Source organism: Candoia aspera, chromosome 8 (assembly GCF_035149785.1).
Source record: "Candoia aspera isolate rCanAsp1 chromosome 8, rCanAsp1.hap2, whole genome shotgun sequence".
In the NCBI taxonomy this organism is placed as follows: Eukaryota; Metazoa; Chordata; class Lepidosauria; order Squamata; family Boidae; genus Candoia; species Candoia aspera.
In genome coordinates, this window is record NC_086160.1 from 54,288,995 (window position 1) to 54,309,416 (window position 20,422).

The following is a 20,422-nucleotide window of genomic DNA, read 5'->3' on the forward strand; positions in this document are numbered from 1 at the left end:
TATTCTATGGTTTCATAATTTTGTTCGTATTTTAGTACTATTCTGCATTATTTCCTCATCTTCAGAATATGGAAGAAACACTTCCACTTTAATGAAATCTTTTTTAAAAAAAACTTTTAAAAATCTTTTTTAAAGAATACATGCACCTCTCTCTCCCCTCTCCCACACACCTTTCCATTGCCAACGATTTGAGCAACTGGCCAAACATAACCTTGATAGCAACCTACTGTTAGGTAAATATGCAAATAACAGCCAATCATCATTTGTCTATTATGACTGACCTAAAGAGGCACGTTAAAGGAAATACGTATCTCAGTAATAAACTGAAAGTGTTGAAGCAGGCCCGTGAGGGTTGAGTACAAAATAGTACATTCCTCCTAAGAATTTTCTTTTGTTTATTTTACTTTTCTTGCACTTAGGGTGAAATCGAGCCAAAGAATCTAGAATTACCACAGTATGGAGAACCTTACACTGATTTCAGAACTATAATTTAAATATTTGTTTATAGTTAAAAATTAAACATAAGCAGTTATCTAAGTTGGAGAGGATTTAAGATAAAGAAGCTGTTCTGTATGCACAGATTTTCTTCATCATGAAACAAGTATCAGTTCTTTTGTTTATATTATACCTGTCACATCATGTTTTTTCAGGAACGGTAAGCTTTTATTTTAATTAAATCATGGTTGAGAAACTTCCCTTACTGTATTTTAAGCTGTTAAATAAACTTGCTGTGAAGTATGTACATATTTATAAATCTTAAGGAAATGAGTAAATTTTATAACATGTCTTTTTTTTTCTTTTTCCTAGCAAAACAGTTACTTGATAAATGAATGTGTGAAGAACAATTACACAGATCATTCTTGTGAGAAAGTTTTTTGTCAGCCTTGGCAGAAGTGTATACAAGGAAACTGTTTCTGTAAACTACCTTACCAGTGCCCCAAAAATGGCACTTCAGTTTGTTCCATTACTGGGAAGAGCTTCCTAAATTATTGTCAGCTGAAAAGTTTTGAATGTCATCGTAAGTTCAGCAAATTTTTGAGCAGGGGAAGGTGTAACCCTGAAGGTAAAAAAAACATTCCTTTTTGTCTTATCAGTCATTACTAGTGGGAGGAGACACGCTTTAAGACTGTAGTACAGTTTAGAAGCATTTTGATATTAATAAGTACTTTGAGTAATTCTGTTCCATGTGGGGCCAAATTCTATTCATTGCTATGTATCTCCCCTTTTAGTGGCTAGTTTTCTTTCACAAATGATTGAAACAAGGCAGTAGGACTGTGGGAAGTGGGCTGCTAAAATTGGATGGGAAGGGGGCCTGCCTGCTGTCTGCAATCAGAAGAAAGTCCTATTGAACTCATATTTGTTTAAAAAAATATTCTAGTGGCATTTTGCTTGACAAATGTATAAGTTTTACAAATATTCCATAACTAGTCCTTTGATTGGAGCATTTGTGCCAGTTTATAGCTAATAAAATTGATCTCTGTCTTTTGTAAACTGCATAAACATAAACATTAGTAGATTTTGTTGTGTTTTCTAGCTCATTTTAACGTTCTGTTGGATCCTAAAAATGCAAGCTCAGAAGGATTTATTCAAGTTGAACTGAACAACTCAGTGAAAGCATTTATATGTGGGAATGGATTAAGCATGAATGAAGCAAATGTGATCTGCAGGCATCTTGGTTTTGCAGAGTAAGATTCTCTGATGTAATAAAGAGCCTTTTATTTTAATAACTTAGGTTTAAAGAACAGTAGCATTATCTATAAAAGTTCAAGTATCTTTTCTTTTTTAAAAAAACAATAATGTATTAGAGCAGCTTTCTCCAATGTGTTGATTTACAAGTATCACTGTACAATCACAATCTGTTGACAATATCATCTACCTATAAAATTTCAGTCTCTTCACTTCAAGTAGCATGGGCAACATTTGTGGGGCCAAGAGCTTCATTCGGTCTTAGGTAATATAGTGAGGCCAATACTCAAAAGTTGGAATGGCCAGGAAAAAAAATAGATGGGGCTAGAGCAAAAATGTGTGATTAAATTAATATGTAACATATGACTTGAATGAATATTTTGCAGCAATCACATAGCTGCTTCTTAACAGCTCAGAAGAACATGGACTTTTAGAAAGGACAGCACATATTTTAGTTGATAGGAAGGTTAATTTTTTTCCTCAAATAATTCAGTGTGGATGGATGAGGGAGAGGTGATTTTCTGTTGCTGATAATAGAAGAAACTATAAAAACAACAACAACAAAATTCCAATAGAAGAGAATATCTGTAGCTCAGGGTTGAACTGTGGAGTCCTTGGTGCTCTCTGAGCTTGATTGTTTGCTTGCAGATTGTTTGCTTGCAGATGTTTCATTCAGGTAACATCAGGGCACTTGGGTAATGAAACATCTGCAAGCAAACAACCAAGCTCAGAGACCATCAAGGATTCCACAACAAAAAAAATCCTGCTTCATTCTTTGCCTTGGAAGGTAGCACATATCCCTGCTGAGGTTGATTTTGTTGTTGTTGTTAATGTCTAAGCAAGTATTCCTTTTTCTTATTCTCCTTCTCCTTCCAGTTACCTCTCTATGCACCATCTCTTTCCAGCTTTATTCCTTTCATTCTGTTTTTCATTTCCCAGTGCACTATTCCTTCCTTTCACCTTACTTCTCCATCCCTATCCCCATCTTCCACCTGCTTTTTCTCTGTGCTTATAGTTTTTTCTGCCTACCTCTGAGGTTGGAGGTTGTTTTAAATTCAGGATCATTTTGCTTTTTGGTAAACGAAATTACTTTGTTTCTGTTGTCCTTTCCCCTCCCCACTCCAAAATGGAAGATCATCTCATATATATACTGTATATATGTATGTATATGTGTATAAGTATATATATGTATGTATATGTGTATAAGTATATATGTGTGTGTATATATATTTATACACACACACACACACACACACAAACAAACCATTTTGAGACATTGAAAAAGATGGAGCAAGTGCAATTTAAAATATAACCAGATCAGTTCCAAAATATTTCTAAACTTTAAGTTAATAAATCCACATATCAATCCTGAATTATTACCATTTGGCTTGTTTTGTTATATAAACCACTCTGGGGACTTTCAGCTAAAGGGTGGAAAGTAAATGTCTTAAATCATAAATACTGGTAAGTAATAGATGTATTACTTACCAGTATTTATGATTTAATTTATGTATTACTTATCATGTGGCGCAGAGTGGTAGGCAGCAGTATTGCAACCAAAACTCTCCCCGCGACCCGAGTTCGATCCCAGCGGAAGCTGGATTCTCTCTCGGGTAGCCAGCTCAGGTTGACTCAGCCTTCCATCCTTCCGAGGTTGGTAAAATGAGTACCCAGCTTGCTGGGGAAGGTGACTGGGGAAGGCAATGGCAAACCATCCTGCTATAGTCTGCCAAGAAAACGTCATGAAAGTGGCGTCCCCCCCAAAGGGTCAGACATGACTCAGTGCTCGCACAGGGACCTTTCACACAAAAGACGTATACATTGTCAGTTTGAGAAATAAAAGCCGGCTATAAATGATATGTCTGTTTTCAGAACACTTAGTCATGTGCATTGGGATTTGATTTTATTTTTTGCTAAATTGTACAGAGGAGCTGATGGCAAAGATTCTGTTGTGTCAGATGATAACCTGAACCCACAGGAATGCCTTAAAGCAACTTGCAGAGGGATGGAGACGAATCTAGCCGAATGTGGTTTAGGAAGAGTGAATTTGACCAATGGGAAGTTGGCTAAGGTGATATGCCATACAAAACACAGAGGTTGGTAAAATACATATTATAAATAATTAGCTATTTCTGATATTATAATGAGAGGTTAGAGACAAAAGAGTTCTGCAATAAAATATTATAGTGTAAAATGCTGATTTTCAGTGTTCCAATCAGGCATATTCTCTTCTAGTCTCTTGTCTTGATTTTGTTCTCCTCCTCCTATCAAGGGACAATCTGCATTCTGTAGCCACTGCGATAATCAGGCCTTAATAGGCTGTTTTGTGGATGGATGTTATTGATCCCTTCCTAATAATGAGAAGGGGGCACTAAGGACATTGAGTTCAATCCCCTCTTCTGTGCAGGAAGAAAATGAAGTATCCCTGAAAGATACCTTTGTTGGAATACACTCAATGTCAAACTGCTCTTGTCAGAATTTTTTCCCTAAAATTCAACTGATGCTTTCCAGAGGGGTTAGTAGTTGGGGGTGATGCAACCTATACTAATTTGTTTTTAGATTTCTTTTATCCTGCCTTTATTATTTGTATAAATAACTCAAGGCAGGGAACATACCTATTACTCCTTCCTCCTCCTATTTTCCCCACAACAACAACCCTGTGAGGTAAGTTGGGCTGAGAGAGAGGGACTGGCCCAAGGTCACCCAGCTGGCTTTCATGCCTAAGGCAGGACTAGAACTCTCAGTCTCCTGGTTTCTAGCCCAGCACCTTAACCACTAGACCAACATGGGTAAGGTATCCCAACTGATTTGGAAGGCAACAGGTTGGGGTAGTCTGACTTAGCTATTGCATTTTCCACACTGGAATTTCTTACCAAAATATTATTTTTCATCCAACTTGTCAGGCTGTAACTCCAGAGAATTCCGCTGTGTCAATGGAAAATGTATCCATTCAGGAAAAACGTGTGATGGAATCAATGACTGTGGTGACCTAAGTGATGAATTATGTTGCAAAGGTATGCTCCTTTTCTACATGTATCTGTCTATACAAATATATGTATTCACTGTACAGTACTTTCTGTAACCTTTAATGAGCCCTTACCTATTACATACTCAATTATCTCTTTCCAATAGCATGCAGAAAGAAGAGTTTCCATTGTAACTCAGATGTGTGTATTCCAAACAGCTATGTCTGTAATAACGAATTGGATTGCCTAACAGGAGAAGATGAACACTACAAATTGTGTAAGCATTGATTTCTAAAATTGTCTATGGCTAGGTTTAAACAGTAATTTTCCTCATGAATATAAGCATCCGGATAAGCTTCAGATATCACATTAGAATTGGCTATCGTTGCTATTTTAAACTAGCATACAACAGAGGTTTTCATATATCTAACTGGATTCCAGTTGGGTGAATACGATACAGCATGCACTGTGTTACTTAGGACTGGCAGTCTGGTAATGATATGATTAACAATCTGATTTACAGCAGAGATGCAAAACTGGATTGGTTGAAGAGTTGAACAATGTCAAGGGACAAGGCTTTCCCCTTGAAGCTTTCCTTCTTGGACATTATGCATTTCCTTACACAGAAGTACAAGGAGAGCAATTGTTTTTTCATCATGCTGTGTAGTGTGATCCATTTAATCCCCATTTCCTTCACTGGAGAAAGTGTGAACCAGATGAACTGGCAGGAGCTAGTTGATTTCAAATACTTTCTATGATCAGGATGTGAGAACTGCTGAAATGGTTTCACTCAAGGTATTCCTTTCCACAATGGGAAAGACCTACATCCACAAACTGGCAGGAACCACCTTACACTTTCCCCAAATGACAGTGACAAAGTAACAGGTAAGGCAGGATTATTGCTGGGTTCTTGGTATTCTCTGAGCTTGGTCGTTTTCCTGTAAATGTTTCATTACCTAGTCTGTAAAATGTCTGCAGTAAAATGACCAAGCTTAAAGAACTCAACAGTTCAATCCTAAACAACATATATTCTCTACTAAGGAAAGCAGGATTAATATTGTCAGTGTTTCTGCAACAATGCTATCAGGATGGACATCTACCAGATTTCTACTTGTCTACCATATAGCCCTCAAGGGAAGGACAAGGCACAGGTGAACGTCAGTGGAGTAGCTACTAATGAGGGGATTGGGCCAGATTAGTTCCATAGTTTAGGAAATCCAAATCCCTGATTTATAGAAGCAAATATCTTTTTGATCTTGGTGTCATACATCCAAAGAGCTTAACTTCTCAAGCGCAGTGGTAGCTGAAAGTGTGCAGAACTGGTCAAGAAAACCTGTCATAGACTTCCTTGTTTGAAGAAAAACCATGTTACAGAAGGCTGGCATCTATTATGCATTTCAACATGACTCACACAGGGTTTTACTTTGAATGAAAAAAATCACATTGTTATTTTTATAAAGTTAGTTTTGTGGGCCTAATCATAGCAAATGGGTTGAAGCAAGCTGGCTCACTACATCGTAGTCTGCATGTGTAATTTTGCATAAAAGTTGTTCTTTTTAAATGTTAGATCATTTATTTGTATAAATATGTATTTTAAACAGGTGATAAAACTGGTGAAACTAAGGAAGGTAATATATTTATTTATCTTTTTATTCCTCTGTTTATTGTTCTAGTCTTAAATGGGATTGTCTCTTTATGGTCCCAGCTTTTTGTTGGAAACCACCATGCTAGGGATGGAAAGCAGGGGGTTGTTGTCTGGCTTTTCCTCTGAGGTTCCAATTCCTCTGAATAATCTAAATAAGCTGCTTCTGTGTCCTTGGAAAACTTGGTTTAAGGAGGACCCATGGCATGTTTAAAATAGAAATAAAATAAATTTCATATGCAATCATTATAAAAATAAGATTTTAAACTAGGGCTTCCATACCTGGGCTGCAAAAATCTGGATGGGAATTAACAGCAGCAAAAGATACAGAAAACTCTACAACTTTGTTGCTGCCTAGCGATTCTCTGAATTTTTGCAGCCCATGTACAGTAGTCCTTCTTTTGACAGTAAAGCAGAAATGTATCCCCTGGTTCTTTTCGTATATTGAAATGGTGTTCAAAGCTCACTTCAAATGTTGGCTATCTGGTCAGGGAGGATTTTCGTCTGAACCTACATTTTAAGTTAGAAGAAATCCATGGAGAGGAATTCAAGCATAAATGTTATGCAAATGATGTAGTATTAATTATCACTGAACCACAAGGGGCAATAAGACAGTTGATGAAAAAAATTCATAGCTTTGGAAAATTCTCTGGTTATAAAATCAATGTCCAAACCCCAAAAATAATTACAAGATACTTAACGCAAGGAGAAAAGATTTCTTGCGGAAAGTATCTGGCTGCCAGATAATACGTTCAGTGAAAAATCTTGGTTTGCATTTGAATGGTAATAGTCAAGAATAAATGTTCTATGAATGTGTCAATTTTAATTTTTAATACAGTAAATATTGATAAATATAGCCAATACAAAGAAAAGCTCTTTTGGGGTCCTGAGAGCAAAATATTTAAGAAACACTGCTATAGAGCAAACTGTTTAGCATATATAACAGGGTGGATAAAATTCCCAAACAGTAGAACATCAACACTGGAAGGAGCTAGCCTAGCTAATGGGCCCCATAAATATTTATGGTGTAGGATACAAAAGAGGACAAAACCCTAAAAGGACATATTGTAAGACAAAGCTTAATAAAATATGGAACTCCATGAGAAAAATAAAAAGTCCAACAATTTTACCATTAGCCTTTCCCCTTAAAAATATATATTTTATTACAATCATCAATCAGAAAATTAAAATTTAAAATATAAATTGTTGTTGTTTATTCGTTTAGTTGCTTCTGACTCTTCGTGACTTCATGGACCAGCCCACGTCAGAGCTTCCTGTCGGTCGTCAACACCCCCAGCTCCCCCAGGGATGAGTCCATCACCTCTAGAATATCATCCATCCACCTTGCCCTTGGTCGGCCCCTCTTCCCTTTGCCCTCCACTCTCCCTAGCATCAGCATCTTCTCCAGGGTGCCCTGTCTTCTCATTATGTGGCCAAAGTCTTTCAGTTTTGCCTTTAATATCATTCCCTCAAGTGAGCAGTCTGGCTTTATTTCCTGGAGGATGGACTGGTTTGATCTTCTTGCAGTCCAAGGCACTCTCAGAATTTTCCTCCAACACCACAGTTCCAAAGCATCTATCTTCCTTCTCTCAGCCTTCCTTATGGTCCAGCTCTCGCAGCCATATGTTACTATGGGGAACACTATTGCTTTAACTATGCAGACCTTTGTTGTCAGTGTGATGTCTCTGCTCTTAACTATTTTATCGAGATTGGTCATTGCTCTTCTCCCAAGGATTAAGCGTCGTCTGATTTCCTGACTGCAGTCAGCATCTGCAGTAATCTTCGCACCTAGAAATACAAAGTCTTTCACTGCTTCTACATTTTCTCCCTCTAATTGCCAGTTATCAATCAGGCTGGTTGCCATAATCTTGGTTTTTTTGAGGTTTAGCTGCAAGCCAGCTTTTGCGCTTTCTTCTTTCACCTTCAGCATAAGGCTCCTCAGTTCCTCTTCGCTTTCAGTCATCAAAGTGATATCATCTGCATATCTGAGATTGTTAATGTTTCTTCCAGCGATTTTAACTCCAGCCTTGGATTCCTCAAGCCCAGCATGTCGCATGATGTGTTCTGCATACAAGTTGAATAGGTAGGGTGAGAGTATACAGCCCTGCCATACTCCTTTCCCAATCTTAAACCCGTCCGTTGTTCCGTGTTCTGTTCTTACTGTTGCTACTTGGTCGTTATACAGATTCTTCAGGAGGCATACAAGATGACTTGGTATCCCCATACCGCTAAGAATTTGCCACAATTTGTTATGGTCCACACAGTCAAAGGCTTTAGAATAGTCAATAAAACAGAAATAGATGTTTTTCTGAAACTCCCTGGCTTTTTCCATTATCCAGCGGATATTGGCAATTTGGTCTCTAGTTCCTCTGCCTTTTCTAAAGCCAGCTTGTACATCTGGCAATTCTCGCTCCATGAACTGCTGAAGTCTACCTTGCAGGATCTTGAGCATTACCTTACTGGCATGTGAAATGAGTGCCACTGTTCGATAGTTTGAACATTCTTTAGTGTTCCCCTGTTTTGGTATGGGGATGTAAGTTGATTTTTTACAATCTGATGGCCATTCTTGTGTTTTCCAAATTTGCTGGCATATAGCATGCATTACCTTGACAGCATCATCTCGCAAGATTTTGAACAGTTCAGCTGGGATGCCGTCGTCTCCTGCTGCCTTGTTATTATCAATGCTTCTTAAGGCCCACTCAATCTCACTCTTCAGGATGTCTGGCTCTAGCTCACTGACCACACCGTCAAAGCTATCCCCGATATTGTTATCCTTCCTATACAGGTCTTCTGTATATTCTTGCCACCTTTTCTTGATCTCTTCTTCTTCTGTTAGGTCCTTGCCATCTTTGTTTTTGATCATACCCATTTTGGCCTGGAATTTACCTCCGATGTTTCTAATTTTCTGGAAGAGGTCTCTTGTCCTTCTTGTTTTATTGTCTTCTTCCACTTCCGCGCATTGCTTGTTTAAAAATAATTCCTTATCTCTTCTGGCTAACCTCTGGAATTTTGCATTTAATTGGGCATATCTCCCCCTATCACTGTTGCCTTTTGCTTTCCTTTTTTCTTGGGCTACTTCTAGTGTCTCAGCAGACAGCCATTTTGCCTTCTTGGTTTTCTCTTTCTTTGGGATGTATTTTGTTGCCGCCTCTTGAACAATGTTGCGGACTTCTGTCCATTGTTCTTCTGGGACCCTATCTACTAAGTCCGTCCCTTAAATCTATTCTTCACCTCCACTGCATATTCCTTAGGAATATTAGTGAGCTCATATCTAGCTGATCTGTGGGTCTTCCCTAATCTCCTTAGTCTGATCCTAAATTGTGCAAGAAGAAGTTCATGATCTGAACTACAGTCAGCTCCAGGTCTTGTTTTTACCGACTGTATAGATGTCCACCACCTTTGGCTGCAAAGGATGTAGTCAATCTGGTTCTGGTGTTGTCCATCTGGGGAAGTCCAGATATATAATTTAATATAAATTACAGAATATAAAATAAAATATAAATTACAGAACAAAATTAAAGTTATTTGAGGGGGTCAGCTGACATTGTGTCTTCACTGCCGCCTACCAATAAAACTCTCCTTGTTATATATTGGTTGGTGTCTAATAATAGTTAAGTATAAAACTAATCTGTTTTGCCTGGGAATCACTGGAGGATTGGTGCTATATGGTACTTTCAGAAATCTCTACAGTATAGTACTTTTGCCTCTTAATGTTGGAAATAATGACACTAAGAAAAGTGTAATTACATATGCAGATCTGGTCCACCCAGATCCTATGAACAGATTTAAAACAGCAAGAATTACTTGGCAAAGGCTGGAACATAACATGGTTGATCTATGTACAAATTACTGGAACAATAAAATCTGACCTTAAAAACCAGGCACAGACACTAAGAAAAATGACAGAATTTGAAATGCTCATAGAGATTCAAATCACCTATTAGGGCACATATATAAACTTGTAGTTAGATAAGGTACAGAGATAGAATATTTTTTTAAAATGTATGATAAACTAGATGCAAAATGTTAAAGAAACAGTCCCAATACAACAATATGAAGAATTATGGAACAAATCCATAAAATCTACCCCAAACTATATCTCAAGTGAAAACTGGTACAAAATGTTTTACAGATGGTATACAACTCTGTTAATAATTGCCAAGATAGACAAATCATACAGTAACAAATGTTGGAAATACCATGAAACAGAAGGAACATTCTGCCACATGTGGTGGACATGTAAAAAAAAAAAAAGTATTGGAAAGACATACCCAGAACTATTCAGAGAATCTTAGAATCAAATTCAAAATCTAAGTACATATAATCCCAGAACATACCAATAAAAAGTACCCTAACTTATTCTAATACATGCTCACAGCTGCGAGGATAAACTTTCCACAATATTGGAAAAATGATACAGTAGTGATGATATCTGACTGGGAACTTAAACTTGGAGAATATGCAGCAATGGCGAAACTATATATCATAATAGAATTTTAACTAAATGTAAGCAAGAATGGCTTCCATATATACTATGCATCATGTAGCAAGGAAAATTCAAACTTTAGAGTACAGTTTCTATTGTTTATGTTTATAAACATTGTAAATCAGTTGGAGTACAAAGAAGGGGGAAGTCAGAAACCAAACATCTATATTATTTTTAGTAAGGTTTTCTTTTTCTTTTTCTTCCTTTTTTTAGCATTTACAAATAACAACACAGTGGACATTTTGGCATTAAGCTTAAAGATTTATATTCTTTTTATACCATAAAAAATAACTCAATGTATGTTGTATATGGTTAGTATTTTATTAAGGTCATACAGAGCATTAATCATATAGTAATTTTCTTTGTCCGCTTATCAATATTATACCTTTTGAAATTATACTTTTGTTTCAAATAAATAAGTTTTAAAAAATAAATAATAAGAATTTCAGCTAAATGGTATTATTCTACTGCAGAAGAAACAGGAGGAGGAGAAAGTACAGGAAGCAACAATGGTAAATTTGACCATGGATAAAAGTAAATGTAGGCTGTTTCCTTACAAATAGCTTGCTGTTTCCTTACAAATAGCATAGTTCTGTTATTTTGTGGCTCTTTCATTGTCTGCTTTACAAGGTAAACTTAGGAATTGTATTTATGCTTCCTGTTTTTTAAAGGTGAGCAGATCAGTAGCTAGGCAGGAAAAATGCCTGCATTGGGTTCATATGCTCTTCTTTGCTGTTCAGCTTGACTCTTAGGCAGTTTGGCTGAATGTGAGAGAAACCATCTTAGAACCAGCATACCTATAATGCTGAAAAAGTAATAGAGCTCAAAGGAGGTATTCAGTTTGTTGGGACATACTATACAAGGAAACATGTAATTATATGATAGTCTGCTGTCATCCTAGCAACAATCGCCTGTTTTTCCCCCAAAAGCAAAGCTCAATTTCTCATAAAGGAACTTAACTTCTGGGGTTAATAATAAATATTGGAAATGCTGTATTTTTGCCAGGCCCACAGCAGAACAGGAAAGTGGCATGGGGAAGAAGTTACACTCCTGTCTGAGTGTCCTGGTAAAAATCATATGCACACAGGATTTGGCATGCTAGCCATTTTTTTCTTTTTTCTAAGAGGTAGATTTAATCCCTAGTAACACTGTGAAATTTAGTTCCTCCCTAATCTTACCACTGTTGCTGTGCAGTTTTCATATACAGCTTAAGTCACTACTTGCAGTTTTTACTTCAACCACAGCAGTCAGTTAGCCCTGGTAAAAATATTCCGGGTTAACATGGAACCTTTGCAATAGACTGAAACCTTCATTGAAATGTTACTGAAAGGTTCTAATTACTGTTCATTACCTCAAATTGCAAAAAGGACAGAAACAAAGTACACTAGTTTCCTTTCAGGTTTTTAAAAACAGATTTTATGTGCAGGTGGAGACAAATACTATCTCCTCTTGCTCAGGGCCGCAACTAGGGTCTGTGTCACCAGGGGCAAACATGGATTCCGCGCCCATTTTGGCGCCCCCCCCCCCAGCACTCATTTTGGCGCCCCACCAGTGTGGCGCCCGGGGCACATGCCCTGGTTGCCCCACCCAGTTGCAGCCCTGCTCTTGCTTACTAAACATCAAAAAGTCCTTAAAAGCCAAATAAAGGGAACAGTCAAATGTTAACAAGCAATTGTCCAGTTAAAACAATTGAATTACAATTTCTGTTACAATAATTTCAAATTAATTGAAATTTTTATTTTCCTGCAGAAAAAGCAAATCAAGTAGTAGAGTCCATGGATGAAGGTAAATGTGTGGATAAATGAGTATAAAATCTCTCTGTTTTAAAAACAATCTGCTCTTTTTTCACATTTTTGAAACTCTGGGATGTGATAATTTTCCAATATAGTTGTATACATCAGTTGAATTTAAAGCAGTTGCCTAAACTGAAGTGTCATTCATTTCTGAAGTAGTTCTGAACATGACAATTCAAATTTTACACCTTACCATTAGAATCTTACTATATTAATTTTCCTGAGTTATTAGAACTAGGAATTTAACAAATGAGTTGTACGTTGCCTTTTCTGGGGGGGAATATAGATCAAATGTCAAGAAAGAAGAAGCAGAAAAGAAAGGAGCCACACAAAATAGGTTTTTTATCATTTTTATTTAGAAACACAGTCAATTGAGATTAAGTGAAGCCCCTCAAGATGAAGTAGTTCTCTTTGGGATTCTGATGTGAATGATCAACTCTTCTACTTCTTTTAAGAATGTGTTTGCCTGCCTTTAGTTGTAAATAAACTGACCTGCAAAGATGCCATGCATCTCCACTGTGCTCTCTGAATAGCACAGAGAAAGTAAATATCCTGTAGTATGGTGCTACTACATAAAGGGAGGGAAAGGTAAAAGGTAAAAAGATCAGAGTAGGAAAGGTAAAATGTGGAGGTGTGTTCTGTTCTGTCCCTGCTGGAAGGTATGTACTGCAAAAGGCTAGTTGGGAGACATGCAACTAACCTGTGCCATACTGGTTGTGCACATTAGTTTCTAAATGAATACTGCATGTGCAAAATTGCACTAAAAATCTGCATAGCAATACCAAGTTGTCTGAGAATAATGCGCACTCAACTCAATAGGAATGATTTATCAGTGGACATCTGGGATTACTCTCTAAAATTAAGGCAATTATAGAAATAGTTAAGATTAAATCTTTAGTAATACAGTCTTTAAAAACCTGAGTGTATGACTATTATGACACTGTTTATATGTTTTATTAAAGAAAGAAAAAAAATGAAGACTTACTTCCCCGTACTATCCTGTGGCATTTCGAACTATACAATTACTCGTCGGAAGAGAATCGTAGGTGGATTTACTGCAGAACTGGTAAGTGAAAAGGGTGGCAACTTGCAAAATTACCATGTTACCATTACCATGCATAAGAATGCATAGATATCATAGTCATGAAAGATGTGTAACTATGGATGCAATCTAATCATCCATGGAAAGGGTGAACTCTGGGCAATAAAAATGAGAAGTTAGTTTTCAAGTTATAGTTTTAATCTTTATGTTCCTGCTTTTTTATTTCTCTCTTCTCTCTTTTTCTGGTTATAAGATAGAGAGCCAGAATGGGCTGCACAAGTAAAATTAGTGTACTCCGATAATTAGAGCATTACAATTTATTCTTCACTCTTTGCTGATTCAGTAGACTAAGTGATCCACTGATGGATGAAACAGTAAGACTAGCTGGGTGTGTATGTAAATTATGTCAAAAAGGATTCTGGTTTTAAAAAGTGTAATATCTGAAAGAATCCAGATAGATAAAATGATTTTCTTTGGTCTCTTTCTCCTCTTTTTATAGCATGAATTTCCTTGGCAAGTGGCCATTAGAGGTGAAGGGGAAAGAGTGAACTGTGGTGGGGTGTACATTGGAGGCTGTTGGATTTTGACCGCTGCACACTGTGTTCGGTAGGAGGAACTTTGCATATTATTATAATTCAGTAAACTTCTAAATTAAGCTGATTGGAACTTCCTTGTAGTGATGACTAAAAAAACAGAAGTTCAGATAAAATGTTGTATTGAAATCATAAAAGTCCAACTCTTGTTAATAATAAAAGCTTCCTTAAGACACATGCTTGAATAAAGTTATTCACTTGGTTCTGCAAATATAACAACAGAGTATCACATTTTGCTTATAATAGACATTTGAGGGGGAAGAAGGTATGGCTATCAACATTGTACAAGACTGATATGTGGTTTTGCCTTATGGATCTACTTCCAAGTTCCTCTTTTGGATTATGTAGGTAGTTGTGGTTGAATGTGGGATAGAGATTCTATGAGAATGCCACCTCAAAGTTCAGTATATAACACTTGTGGGAATAGACCAGGATAGATGTAGACATGGGTGCTTGTGCTTAAAGCATCTGTGTACAAACACTTACCTACATATGCATACATGTAGGACATCAAGTGATCTTCTAGTGCCACAGAAGTAACTAAATACAAGCTCTTCTAATTAATGTTAGAAATACCTATAAAATTGAATCAAAATCTAATGTAAGGCAAAATTTACTTTTCTATCAAGTTATACTTCGAACAATATTTCTCTCTCATGCCCCCCCTTTTTTTCTTTTTTGTTTTGCTAGGAGAAGCCGTCTCCATGTTTATAAGATATGGACTGGAATGTTACACTCAATAACATTCAATCCTGGGATGGAAACATTTTCTTTAAATCAAGTGATAATACATGAGGACTATAATGCCAAAACATACGAAAATGATATTGCTTTGCTGGAGATGAAAACTAAAAACAAGGGGACTCCATGTTCTCCACCTAATACTGTGCCAGTATGCATTCCCTGGTCACAATATATGTTCAAAGGTGGTCAACAGTGTAAAGTATCTGGCTGGGGACTTGATGAAGGTAATTGGTGCTTACTTTTTGGTGGGATTATGAAAGTGTTTTCTTCAGTCAATTTGTTCATTCTCTTGACTAGCAGCTATTTACTGTAGGCTCCAATGGCTGTCTAGGCTCCATTTGATGACACCAAGCAAAAGGGGTCCATCATTTTGCTATGTAATGGTTCCACGATCAAACTGCTGTTAGACTTAGTAAATTTAATTTAGCTTCTAGACAATTAATCATTCTGGTTGCCCTTTTCTAAACTTGTCTGAATCCTTCTTAAAGTGTAGTCTCCCTGGAACTAGACATAACTTGCAAGGCAGAATGAATTGGAGTATTTTCCTATGAGTTGGGAACCGTGGATATAGCTTACCAATTATAGAAAGGATATGTACTAAGGAAAAGCATGTGCAAAAATGCATATATTCATGAATAGTAGGTACAAAATGCACTATATAGTTCGCAAAAATACATAAGTGATTTTTTTTTTTTTAAATGTGATTAGTTGATATTTACCACAGAAAGAGAATTGGATCAACTCAGTCAACTTGATTTTCTAGTTAATTAAAACACTGGAAAGTTTTGACAACCTATTGGAAATAATTTTGTAATTAATGTTTGGTATCGATTAATCTGTCTCTTTTCCCATTGTTTTTTTTTTTTAGAACATACAAGGCAATATCCTCTTAAATGGGGCTACATTTATCTAATGGATAACTGTTCAGAAATCTACAAGAATCGGTATTTCAAAGGAATGGAATGTGCTGGTGAGCATGAAATGTATCATTCTTACATCTACAGTATCCTGACACAAATACCTGAGCTGGTAAATAGAAATGGACCAGCAAATGTTGGGGCTTGGGTCAAAAACTTCAAAACAAATAGTTAATATAGTTACACAGTGTGCCCATTGTTTTAATAAAAATACTGACACCTCAAACATTAATAGCCTCTAATGTGCAGTAGTTTAGGCAAAGGCAATGAATTATTTGACTAAATAAGTAGAAGGATAAAAATCAGCCATCCCACAGTGTATGCAGAAGGGACAATTCCTTGGGTTGGTTCCAGAGGGTCCATGAACAGAAGGCTCATTTGATTCTATGAAGGTTCCTTCTCCTTTTTCATTGGTAGATAGATGATTAATAATCCTGAGTTTTACTTATATCACTACAACGTTCTGTAAAGCAGTGCAAAATAAATCATCCGTGTTTGGAGCTAATATCCATGATTGTGTTGTTTCACTGAATAATCGTACCTGTTCCTTGTAACGGCCAGTCATAATACAAATTTCAAAAATCTGGAAAAATCAACTATGGGTGGTACTAAGATAATGACAATGAAAGATAAGGTGCTTCCATACATAGCTTTCATGGTGGGATTGTAGTGGAGATCCAGGCAACATCATCTGTAAAACTCAAAATGTTTTCACCACTACTGATCAGGAAAAAAAAATGGGTTAAAGAAAAAGATGGAATACCTAGGAGCTACCTTTAAAAACATTAATAGACTGTTCTTATAGAGTAATAGATGGTAAATTGGCTAGGGGATGAACACTCCTCATTAGTGCTCTTCACATGGCCAGTAGCACTTACAAAGAGCAACTAGGGATGCAGCATCAAACTATGCTTAGTTATTTGGCAATATTAAATATATTACCCCAATGTAGAATGCATTCTGTTCCAGCCACCATAAACCAATTATGGACAGGTAGAGCCTCGTGTTGCACAGAGTGGTAGGCAGCAGTATTGCAACCGAAACTCTCCCCACGACCTGAGTTCGATCCCAGCGGAAGCTGGATTCTCAGGTAGCTGGCTCAGGTCGACTTAGCCTTCCATCCTTCCGAGGTCGGTAAAATGAGTACCCAGCTTGCTGGGGAAGGTGACGACTGGGGAAGGCAATGGCAAACCACTCTGCCATAGTCTGCCAAGAAAACGTTGCGAAAGCGGCATCCCCCCAAAGGGTCAGACATGACTTGGTGCTTGTACAGGGGACCTTTCAGTTTTAAAATTATGCCTTCTTCTTGGGAGGAACCAACAATTTCATGTGAGACACTAATGCAGCATCCACTCAGCTGTGGGCCCTCTAGTTTTTACGCACTTTGGGTTTTCTTCCAGACTGACATTGTTTTATTTCAATATTAAAAGACAATATAGCATAGAGGTTGAAGTACTGAACTACTGATGTGGGAGATCCAAGTTCAGGTTGACCTCAGCCATGGAAGCTTACTGGTTGACTTTGAGTCAATCACTATCAGTTCAATCATGATCTCTCAGTACCTGACAGGATGGCTGTTTGTGTCCTAACAGTTAGGAATCACGCTGAGACGGGAGTAGGTCTCTAGGGTTTATTACTGCTACATAAGACAGAAAATCCTAACAAACTGAAGAAGCGTGGGAAAACCCAGACAGATAAACCCCAAAAATTAAGGCGGGTCTGATCTGTGTCTCTTTGAATGGCTGCTTAATTCCTCAGTACTATGCATGCATTTTCCCCCCTGGATAGAGGCCCCGTCCTGCTCGCCATCAGTACCCATGACAGTTTGTGGTAGAAAGTGGAAAAAGGAATCCTATGTATATACCTTGAACTCCTAGAGAAAAGACAAGATGTAAACCTCAAAAAATAATAAACAAATAAAATAAACAAATGAGTGATAACAATAGCTTAACTAAATGAATTATAAAAACTTTAGACTAAAAGTCATCGTGTACAAGTAATATACATGTGTAGTAGTAGTGTTTATTCAGTCAATGACCAGCAAATATACATTCAAACTTCTGAATAAAAATGTAAAATGAAGAATGTTCATAGGCAACTACCTTTGTTTTTCTTATTTCAGGTACCCATGATGGTTCTGTAGATTCCTGTAAAGGTGATTCAGGAGGACCTTTGGTTTGTTATGACCCTAATAATGTGGGATATCTTTGGGGTATTGTGAGCTGGGGTGAAAACTGTGGTGAAAAGGGGCATCCTGGGGTTTATACAAAAGTGGAACATTATTTTGATTGGATTATTCGTCATACTGGATCATCTATCATTTCCAAATATAATTTGTGATTTTTAGAATGCAAATATTTCCCCTTTCTACCTGCGTTAATGAAACAAAGATCATCTGGGAAACTGGTGAGTCCATTCAGCGAATACTAAGCATTTAAAATCCAACTGATTTAACTGAGAGACAACTACATTTCCTGTACAGTCTGAAGCTTCTTCTTTTTTTTTTTTTGGTGCCTTCAAGTCAGTCTTGATTCCTAGCGAGTGCCTGGACAAGTCCCTGCAGTTTTCTTGGCAGGATTTCAGAAGTGGTTTGCCATTGCCTCCTTCCTAGGGCTGAAAGAGAGTGACTGGCCCAAGGTCACTCAGCTGGCTTCGTGCCCAAGGCAGGACTAGGTCTCCCATTTTCTAGCCTGATGCCTTAACCACTACATCAGACTGGGAATGGTGGAATTTTTTGAAACTTCTTCCTAAGTAGATGTGTATAAGGGAAGATTTTAAGCCTGTTAAAATCTCTAGTACTTAAAATGCTTACTTCAATATGGATTACATCCCAGAGGAAGAGCTCTAATGACTTGTAAAATGTTACATTTAATGGCTTTAAAATTTGCTGACTATTTAGAAACAACTGCTGTGTTTTAATGTATTCACCTTGTATATTCAAATAAAAATGATGCATGCCACAAGCAATACGTCTTTAATTTTGTATTGAGATTTACTAAGTATGTATGCTAGTAATATAACAGTCTTACAACAATAAACAAAGATACCTTAGCATATAGACATAGAGCTCCACTATGTACTGTTTTCCAAACCTTTTCAGATTCATGAAACAATGAAGGTGAAACATAGCAAACTGCACAGATTACATTCTTCTGTAGAAACAAAGCTTACACAGAAACACATAGCACGTTATAGGCAGCTTGTCGCATTCAGGAAACATATATGGAATGGCCACTTATGGCACAGGCAGAAAAAGTGTGTGCCATTATTTAGACATGAGCAGAGTAAGACATCACAATTTGGTGGTAAGTGAAGTTTTTTACACAGTAAATAAAAGATATGGCCACACAGACAACAACATCGTCCATAAATACTATACAACAGTGGCCCAAAGTTTGCTGGTCAATGACTGAAATAAAATGACTGATTGATTGACCAAAGTAATCCTTATCCCATAATAAGATGGTCCTTCTACCATCAAGCTACTTCCCCAGTCTAACAGCCACTGACGGAAGCTTAGGAGCTAGAATGGTTACCCTGGAATTTTAGTTTCCAATAAATATTTAAAATAAAATTGAGTTGATCTGCCTAGCAGTGTAGTCATTACAGGAAAAATCAGTTCTGGGCAGGCTCCAGTGTAAAAACTGCAGAAGAGGGGAACTTGCTCCCCAGACTCAGCTATCTGACTCATAAACACTGCTCCCTAGCCCATTCATTATAAAAGAAGAACAATTTGCATAACTGAAATGGATATCAAATACTTAAGTCCAGGTCTACAGAAAGAGAGGATGACAACATCATTGGTATATATCAAAGCCAATCTTCCTCTCATCAAATTCTGCAAATGTCTAACAGGGTCATTTAAGATACTTTCAAGATCGTTCAAATACATGTTGAATAAAGTTGGTGCTGGAGTAATCACTGTCCAACGTCCGTTAACATGGGGATATCTTCAATCATCTGTCCTGCACTGCCACTTCTTATTTGAAGGAGGCTATTGCTATACAGGGCCCTAAGAAGAAGCAGGAGGCTTTGTTTTTGTTTCGTCAATAGGTAAATTCTCCATTTTCTGCCATAATTTATCCCGAGGTGTAGAATCAAAAGATAGAACCATTCTGGAATTATTATCGACAAAATTGGCCATGCTGTTTGTGGGTCATCTTTTATTGTGGCAATATTATTTTGTCTTTTGGCATAAACTGCTGTTATAATAACAACAATAATACAGTTAGTGAATTCAAAGAATACTATTGTAAGTGCAGTGAGAAATAGGATAATAGTCACCATTCTTTTTAAGGTCCTGTAATCTCAAACTAGTAGCTAGCATTTAGCATTTAATATCTTGCACTAGCAATAATCACAAAATAAATTCCTGTTCAAACACTTTCATTAACGCTCCTAACGCTTAGCATTTATTGATTATGAATATCTGTTGATCTCCATATATATGAATCTCCAACCAAAAAAGAAAAATCTTATCCGTAACACTGAAGTGTCATTTCTATTTCTGTATTATTATTATTATCATTGCTGTTGAACAAAGTCAGTTTCTA

General features: G+C 37.0%; 1 protein-coding gene and 1 long non-coding RNA gene across 2 annotated transcripts in view; both read left to right on the top strand.

Moving 5' to 3' along the window:
* LOC134502140 (uncharacterized) overlaps nt 1-18,836 on the top strand; it is a 28,886-nt gene extending 10,050 nt beyond the window's left edge. The window contains exon 2 of the long non-coding RNA XR_010068416.1: nt 18,543-18,836. This is a non-coding gene — a long non-coding RNA (uncharacterized LOC134502140). The remainder of the gene's footprint in view (nt 1-18,542) is intronic.
* On the top strand, nt 346-18,836 carry LOC134502137 (complement factor I-like). The gene is made up of 13 exons (XM_063310322.1): nt 346-655; nt 808-1,063; nt 1,535-1,685; nt 3,613-3,782; nt 4,590-4,700; nt 4,819-4,929; nt 6,254-6,280; nt 12,530-12,565; nt 13,536-13,639; nt 14,115-14,221; nt 14,899-15,176; nt 15,821-15,922; nt 17,992-18,836. The coding sequence occupies exons 1-13, from the start codon at nt 593-595 to the stop codon at nt 18,207-18,209; spliced, it is 1,734 nt and encodes a 577-aa protein (XP_063166392.1). The 5' UTR covers nt 346-592; the 3' UTR covers nt 18,210-18,836.
* Nucleotides 18,837-20,422: the final 1,586 nt, after the last annotated feature.